Source organism: Erigeron canadensis, chromosome 6 (genome assembly GCF_010389155.1).
Source record: "Erigeron canadensis isolate Cc75 chromosome 6, C_canadensis_v1, whole genome shotgun sequence".
Classification (NCBI taxonomy): domain Eukaryota; kingdom Viridiplantae; phylum Streptophyta; class Magnoliopsida; order Asterales; family Asteraceae; genus Erigeron; species Erigeron canadensis.
Genome location: NC_057766.1, coordinates 23,191,928 through 23,200,762, shown reverse-complemented (window position 1 = coordinate 23,200,762; position 8,835 = coordinate 23,191,928). Strand labels below are relative to the sequence as shown.

General features: G+C 33.2%; 1 protein-coding gene across 1 annotated transcript; it reads left to right on the top strand.

Annotated features, from left to right (window-relative positions):
- Positions 1-201: 201 nt before the first annotated feature.
- On the top strand, positions 202-6,384 carry LOC122606339 (potassium transporter 10-like). Its single transcript, XM_043779294.1, has 8 exons — positions 202-496; positions 2,208-2,433; positions 2,516-2,761; positions 3,176-3,226; positions 3,329-3,589; positions 3,851-4,018; positions 4,180-4,434; positions 5,061-6,384. The coding sequence occupies exons 1-8, from the start codon at positions 383-385 to the stop codon at positions 6,107-6,109; spliced, it is 2,370 nt and encodes a 789-aa protein (XP_043635229.1). The 5' UTR covers positions 202-382; the 3' UTR covers positions 6,110-6,384.
- The last annotated feature ends 2,451 nt before the right edge of the window (positions 6,385-8,835 follow it).

The following is an 8,835-nucleotide window of genomic DNA, read 5'->3' as shown; positions in this document are numbered from 1 at the left end:
CAAAAAATTTGTGGCTCATATCTATTAGTCCTTTTAACAAAAACCCACAAAGGAATAACAAAAAAGATCATTTCTTGAGCTATTTCAAAAGAATATATTATAATATAAGTTATATATATATTTATTAATATAATAAGAAAAACCACAGTGTTAAAAAATTGTGAGGAATTTGATTGAGAAAGGTGGTGACCCACTTGAATAATAGTGTTAAAGTTTGATTTTTGTTAGTGGGCTTTATTCCATTTAGTTGATTGGGAATTCACATGAAGTGAGTTTTGGATGGTTTGTAAAATTCTCAAACAAAAAAATTTTCTTTTTTAAATCTTGTGAATAGATTTAAAAGGAAAAAAAAAAAGGAAGTGGGTTATAGGAGGGGGTTGAAATGGATATGAGTGATGAAGATGGGTCAAAAGGTGGTATGTGGGCTTTGGAACAGAAGATTGACCAACCTATGGATGAAGAGGCTGGTAGGCTTAAAAATATGTATAGAGAAAAGGTAATTATACTCTTTTTTTTCTTCATCAAACTTTTTTAAGTTAATTTTCTATCTTTGTAGGCTTGCATTGGTTCTTTGTGTTTGACTTTTTTCAATGCTTATTCTTGTGTTTTTGGACCTTTCTTGTTGTTGCTGTTGTTGTTGTTCTAGTGTTCATCACCAAAGTTAGTTCTATTTGTGTTTGTCTTGATTGGGGTTGAATTTTATTTTTTTTTCATGAATAGTCAAAGTAATTAAGAAAATTGATGTATTTGACTACAATGGGGTTTGAACCCCAAATCTCACTAGTGAAAACTGCAACTGATATCGTTGGACCAGAACCCCGTTGGGTGATTGTAATTGGGCCTGAACTTATTTGGTGATAAGTGAGTAGTTTATTGATAAGATTAATCTTATTTTTGTTTGTGTGTTAGTTTTGATTTTGGTTTAACTTATTTATACGGGTGAAAGCTATACTTAATGGTTTTCAGATTTGTTTAATAAGATGAATCTTGTGGTGGTATTTGTGTTTTGGTTGACTAAATGGATGAAGAAAAGTGTGAGGTGTGTTTGATTTTGCAAGTTTTAATCTTATACCTATATAACTTTAACTTCTTATTTGACAATTAATCAAAGTTACGATTGCCCTCTCATGACCAATAGCATGGCTAAGTTGTAAGCGCATATGGTATAGAAGGGCTCTCATACACTCCTCACATTGTCATGTCAGCATCACACAATACTCAAATCCCATTAAAAGTGCACGAGGGGCATCACACCCTTCCAGCCGCGCAACTTTCCTCACCTTGCCTATATGGCGTCACTTTCAAGGGGAGATTGAGCCTGCTCACCCATGCCTCACACGCCTGCCGCTCGTGTCACTTGGGCTTACTTGTGCCATACCGATGCTCTGATGCTGACAATGGGTTCAATAGGTATCTTCAATTCAAAAATGGAACCCTGTGCAATTTTCATACTCTTTTGTAGGATTAGAAACTATGAGTTGTTTTAATCTATTTAGTAGAAGTACTTCCAAGATTTTGTGTAAAAACTATTCAAATGATGCTATTGTTTATAGAAACCTGGATTTTTTTTGTCATCATGGTGTATTTTTGTTGTAGATTTAGTTTTTATATTCGTACGAGGTCAATGCAAAATCACCTAAATTTAGATGACCCGGTAGCACTGCTCGTGAATTCACCAGACTTGTTAACAGGAAAGAACATATATGCACTTGTTCTATCTAAGTTTTACTAATTTCAATGTAATTGGACAAAAGAATAAAGGTAGAAAAAGCTGAGGAGGGAGATGAGGACTTCGAAGTTGAGAATATAGGAGGGTAAATTTCACTTGACAAGACAACTGTGGTTCTGGTTAAAAAGAAATGAATTGAAGATAAAGACAGCCACTTAACAAGTATTTACCATTTGCTTTTTTACCAGATATTTCATGTTACTTTTAATGCTAGCAAACTTGTTTCTGGGCGGGTATGCACCACCTTCTCAACAACTTTATACTCAAACGCCCAAAAATGGATGCACACCTGTCCACGTATCACTATATCCCTCCTTACTACCCTTTTTACCATAACTTTCTTGCTATAATAACCAACCTTTATTAATGTCCTGACTCTTATGAGATGACAACTGTTTAAAAAATGAAGGTAAAATTTTTTTGGTACTGTTAAAGAAATGAACGTATTAATTGTTTTGGTGCATCATTGTTGATGCAGACATTCTCTTCAATTTTGCTCCTGCGACTTGCGTTTCAGAGTCTTGGTGTTGTCTATGGAGATTTGGGTACTTCTCCTTTGTATGTATTTTACAATACTTTTCCTAAAGGGGTCGACGATACTGAAGACATTGTCGGTGCACTTTCCTTAATCATTTACTCTCTTACTCTAATACCACTCATCAAATATGTTTTCATTGTTTGTCGCGCAAATGACAATGGTCAAGGTACATATTTTTCGCCATACATTACTTAGAACGTACTAATATTACATTGTTATTGCATTCAATGATTTTGATTGCTTTTTAGGTGGAACTTTTGCTCTTTACTCACTTCTGTGTCGACACGCAAAAGTTAATACTATTCCTAATCAACATCGAACTGACGAGGAATTGACAACTTATAGTCGCAGCATAATCCGTGAGAGATCGTTTGCTGCAAAAACCAGGAAATGGTTGGAAGGACATGCGTTTAAAAAGAATTCACTTCTTCTACTTGTCCTAGTTGGTACTTGCATGGCTGTTGGAGATGGAATTCTTACTCCAGCTATTTCAGGTAAAAATCGCCTAAATATATATAATCTTTTAATTTCTCTGCATGGCTGCTGCCTTTTGAGTATTGACCTCTAATTCCTTTAAACAACCAGATAGGCAGAAGTAGAATATGCTCTCCTAACCCTCCTTCTTAATACTTGTATGTGTATATGTTACACTACTTTAACCAGTTATTGTAATTAATTTTGTTTTTCTAGTTTTCTTTTCTAGGCCAGATTGCCATGTATCAGTGAGGAAGATCATTTTTTTGCCAAAAATAGACCACAAAGTTCATATGTACTGTAATAGATATCTATTTTACGTATAACATTTACTTCGAACGGATTCATGCATACACATGTCTATACTTAGATCAGCTAGCATCTGATTTTTGTATATGTTACAAAATGTCTGACTAAATTAGCCTTGTTACCAGTTTTATCAGCTTCTGGTGGCATCAAGATCGACCACCCTAAGATGAGTAACGGTATGTTTTGAATATAGACGACTAAAAATTCTATATGTTTTCTGTTCACGTTTGAAAATTTTTGAATTTTGCTTAGTTTTTACAATTCGTTGTTTGTTGCAGATGTTGTTATAGTTGTTGCAGTTATTATACTGGTAGGTTTGTTTAGTCTACAACACTATGGTGTTGACAAAGTTGGATGGCTCTTTGCTCCGATCGTCTTGCTTTGGTTTCTTTTAATTGGAGGAATTGGGATTATCAATATCTGCAAGCATGACAGAGGGGTGTTGCGGGCGTTTTCACCGGTATATATATTCCTCTACTTTAAAAGAAGAGGAAAAGATGGTTGGACATCACTCGGAGGGATCATGCTTAGTATAACTGGTAATTTATCTCTCTCTAGGAAAAAGACAACATATATCCATTCTAAAAGTTAGATATTTATACAAATAATATCATCTTTGAAACTATTTGACTTGCATATTGTTAATCATTAAAAACAAAGGTATAAATGGTTTGAAAAATAGTGGTTTGGGGCACCCCACCCGAGGATGCTCGACTAGTACAATAAACTTGCACTGTCTGGAAACTGTGTAAGACATTCTTTATTGAGGTTGTACTGATTAACTGCTTACATTTTTACAGGGACTGAGGCACTTTTTGCTGATCTTGCCCATTTTCCAGTCTCGGCAATCCAGCTTGCTTTTACAGTTATTGTATTTCCTTGCCTTCTTCTAGCCTATTCCGGACAAGCAGCCTACCTCATGAAGCACAAGGAGCATGCACATGATGCTTTTTATCGTTCTATCCCAGGTTTATAATGCTAATTTAGATATCATTTACAAAATGTGATGACATTGATACGAGTGTATTTTGGTATTTACTGTAGTATAATGCTTTATTTGTCATATATACACGTGGATATATTATAATTTAGAGGAAGTTGAAGTAATAGGTATTTTGTGATTTTGCAGATGGTGTATACTGGCCTATGTTTATTATTGCGACACTAGCTGCTATTGTCGCAAGTCAGGCAACCATTTCTGCTACATTTTCAATAATTAAGCAGGCAAATGCACTTGGTTGTTTTCCAAGAGTTAAGGTCATTCATACATCAAGTAAATTTCTTGGGCAGATATACATTCCTGATATCAATTGGATCCTTATGGTTCTTTGCATCATTGTAACCGCTGCATTCAAAAATCAGAGTCAAATTGGCAATGCTTATGGTCAGTATATTATTTATCGCATTAAACAGATCATATACCGGTTATCATGTTTATTAATGTGTATGGCTGATGTTTTATATATATGCCACAGTCTGATGAGCACAGTATAAGCTAAATGGACTATACGAAATACAATAGCTATATACATTAATAAGTTAACATATACTCAGTATGAGCAGTAAACCTTATACATTAATAAGTTAACGTACACTCCATATGAGCAATTTGGTTCTACAATGTCTTTCTTCTTGATGAATATTGAATACCCAAAACTGAAAAACACCAGTATAACAAATAAACACTGCCAAAATTTAATAAGTTGTGTCTTTATTAATGCAAAAAATAATCCCTTTAAAATGAAGTATTGGACATTTAGACCGTATAAATGTGAATTGACTTTGTATAATCTATAAAGCCATTTTAGAGTAGATCGTCAGGAGAAAATTTTGGGAGGATAAATATTTCTGAATGATTCTTTTTTCTCTATATGTATAGATAGAGATAGAGTTATGGATAGTTAGAGATGCGTTACTGCTTATCTTTTCAAAATAAAGACATTGAAACACCATTTTATCATACTCTCTAAAGTATTTAAGACAATTACTTAATGTATATAATGTTTACAGGGACGGCAGTTGTCATAGTCATGCTTGTAACCACTTTTCTCATGATATTGATCATGTTATTAGTCTGGCGCTGTCACTGGATTCTTGTCTTAATCTTTGCTGCATTATCTCTAGTAGTTGAATGCACTTATTTCTCAGCTGTCCTGTTTAAAGTCGATCAAGGTGGATGGGTCCCACTTGTCATCGCGGCAGTTTTCCTTTTCATTATGTACGTTTGGCATTATGGTACGGTGAAAAGATACGAGTTTGAGATGCATAGTAAGATCTCGATGGCATGGATTCTTGGTCTTGGTCCCAGTTTAGGGCTTGTTCGGGTCCCCGGAATAGGACTAGTGTACACTGAACTTGCAAGCGGGGTTCCACATATATTCTCCCATTTCATTACGAATCTACCTGCCATCCATTCAGTAGTTGTTTTTGTATGTGTTAAGTACCTTCCTGTTTACACAGTCCCTGAAGATGAAAGATTTCTGGTAAAAAGAATTGGGCCAAAGAATTTTCACATGTTTAGGTGTGTTGCAAGGTATGGGTATAAAGATCTGCACAAGAAAGATGACGGATTTGAAAAGAAACTCTTTGATAATCTTTTTATGTTTGTAAGACTCGAGTCAATGATGGAAGGAGGATCTGATTCAGATGATTACAGCGTATATGGTCAGCAAAATTCTCGCTCCAAAGATTTCTTGCTGCCTAATAGTTCCAACAACAATACGTTTTCTTCAGTTGTTGACTTAACGGTTTCGTCTGGTGACTCCATAGTTCCTGCTAGATCACCATTGCAGGTTATCAATTCAGGGATGTCATCTGGGCAGGTAAGTAGTCATACAGAGGTTGATGAAATGGAGTTTTTAACGACCTGTAGAGATGCAGGGGTGGTGCACATTATGGGGAATACAGTAGTGAGAGCAAGGAGAGATTCAGCATTTTATAAGAAAATTAGTATAGATTACGTGTATGCGTTTTTGAGGAAGATTTGCAGGGAAAATAGTGTGATCTTTAATGTTCCCCATGAGAGCCTTTTGAATGTTGGGCAGGTGTTTTATGTGTAAATCATAGTATTGGATTCGGATTATCAATGTTTATAGTTCGTTCATGTCACCAGTCGATGACTGTGCATGATCATTAGTCTCTTTTTTTTCGCTTCTCATTTTTATTTATTTTTACATCTGAACGAATGTAAAGAACTAGCATATTAGATCTCATACCGATAGGGACATAAGGTCAAGTCGTCATAATTCGTACCATGTGAATAGAAGGTGAGAATAAGTCGAGACTAAAAAGTTTATGACACTCCCTAATGAATAAAGTGTAAAAAGTTTGAGCATCTTATAAGCTTAAAGTTGCGTGTAATTATGTGGTGATTCTATTATTTCAGATGCACCATATGCCATCGATCAATTATTTTCATTTTGCCAGGCTTTGTAAACATCCGTATATTTTTAACCTAAAATAATACTACGTGGGAATGACATGATTCATATTTATATATCATGTTTTTAGCTTCAAAGTTCAAATAGTATTACTTTGTCATTACCAGACCAAAAGAACCCAATCTGAACCACCCTATTGTTTTGTTTTATCTATGAATTTATTGGCTTGTAGCTATATATAAAGTTATAAAACTAATCATTTTGTTAAGTTAAAACTATATTTACTGTTCTTGATGCTATATTAATTCTTTCCATGGATATCCTCTACTTCCTTCCGCGATTCACATCTTTTGTTTCTAATATAAAACAAAAGTATACTTCATACAAGTTTATGGTGTATGAAGTTTTTTGGTCTAATATAAACCATACAAGTTTTTTAGCAACAATTATAGTGCATGCGGTAATTTTTTATGGTGTAATTACGTCATGTTATATGGTTTGGTTTTGACTACAACTCTTTAGTTTGTGCATAAACTTTGGAAGCCAACTCAAGTGTGAAAAAAACTTTTGCACCTATTTGATGAGTGTGGCAGCTACACCCACTGAACTACCCGTATCCTTTGTATAGCATCCTAATGTAAGTTTTAATGTTTTTTCACCTTTTGAAGTTGCATTTTACATCAAAGGTCACCAGCAATATCTACTATTGTCTCAAAAAAGTTGCATTCTATAGGTGGCCACAAAATATTAGCAACTTTTGTCAACAATATTATTCTCAAATTCTCATTCAGATTACGTATGACATTTGATTGTCATAGAGTATATATATATATATATATATTCATCTAATATACTTATAATATTTTTAATGAAATAACTTTACAAACGTAAATCCATCAAGTCTTAAAATATTACACTACATCCTTTAACATCAATTACTTTTACACTCACCATCATTACCCGTCACCGCCACCAGTTGTCCCCCCCCCCCCCCCATGCCGCTACCGCAATCGCTGCCGCATTGCACAGACATATGACTCGTATTTTGTTAAAAGGTTTCAGGTTCAAAATACTCTTAAATAAATATCTTGTAGGTGGCTTGGAAAATATTCGAAAATGATCATGAGAATTGAGATGTCCCAATTAAGTTGTGTACATCTAAGTTAAAAAAAACTAATCATCATTAGATAACTCGAATAAAAAAACCTTTTACCACATATCTAAATAAAAAGCCTTATTTGATGGGAAGTGATAAATCTACAACAAGTTTTTGTCATCTATCACAATGCATGATTTATACAGTTGTATATTGTGCAGTATAATATGTATAATTATTATAGATGCTAAAAATTTGATGTAAATTTATCATTACCCTTGTTTGATTCTTTAGGTAATATATAGTATCCTATGATGAAAGATTGAATGGAACACATCATTGGAACATGACGGGCACAATTTTGGTGCAACGGAATAGGAGATTATCGTTGACCACATTTTATGACATATAAGTATTGGTTGAAATTGAACATCTCTAATGATTGAATTGTTTGAGATATGAGGAACTATTATATTAATGGTCAAATTAAGCTTAAGAGCATGCTTCTTTATATATTCAATTTCAATTTCATAAAAAATTTTGATTTTTTTTTAAATAATATTTGTCTCCAACCCGATAGATTTTATTCACACCAGACTTAAGTTTTATATTATTTTTAAAAGCATAAACAAAGTCGTCATATTATATATAGAAATCTTTAAACACAAAGAAACTAAAATAAATATAAAAAGGAAAAGAAAACCAACAAAAACTTTGGTTTCTTTATGACAAAAATGCACACATTAAGTCCTTAACATGTTTTAAAATGTGGTTTTTTTTTAAACAAATCAAAATAACAAATGATATATGCTAAAAAATATCATGTAATAAAAAAAGTATTTGTATATATTTAAGTTTTAATTAAAACAAAACTAACACAAATAAAGTGTTTATAAAATAATATTTATCAGTAGAGTTAAAAATAAAGATAAGTACCTTTCAGACTAATGATGGTTTGAAAGGGTCAAGCGTTAGAGAAAACTAAGCATTAAGGGCCAAGTGAAAGTCTAAGGGTTATGGAAAATTAAGAAATGAAGATTTAAAGGGAGTGACTAGGTGATAAGCCTGATAATGATGAAGAGAGTGATAGCCACTTAGTTATTATAGAGGTGAAGAGTCTCATTTCTTTTATTTAAGTAGAAAACATTCTTTCAATAAATGTTTAATAAATTATATACCACCACGTATCGTGTGAGTATGATTCAAGTTAGTATTCATATTCAAAGCCTTGATAAACTAAGAAAATGCTAACTTTAAATAATAGAGAAAAAACATAACATATTATTAGTTATTCTAGTTTGTTTATATA

Coding starts and splice junctions, on each gene's coding strand:
- LOC122606339 (XM_043779294.1), top strand. CDS start 383: ATGGATATGAGTGATGAAGATGGGTCAAAAGGTGGTATGTGGGCTTTG. Junction 2,434..2,515: donor CGCAAATGACAATGGTCAAG/GTACATATTTTT, acceptor ATTGCTTTTTAG/GTGGAACTTTTGCTCTTTAC. Junction 3,227..3,328: donor CCACCCTAAGATGAGTAACG/GTATGTTTTGAA, acceptor TGTTTGTTGCAG/ATGTTGTTATAGTTGTTGCA.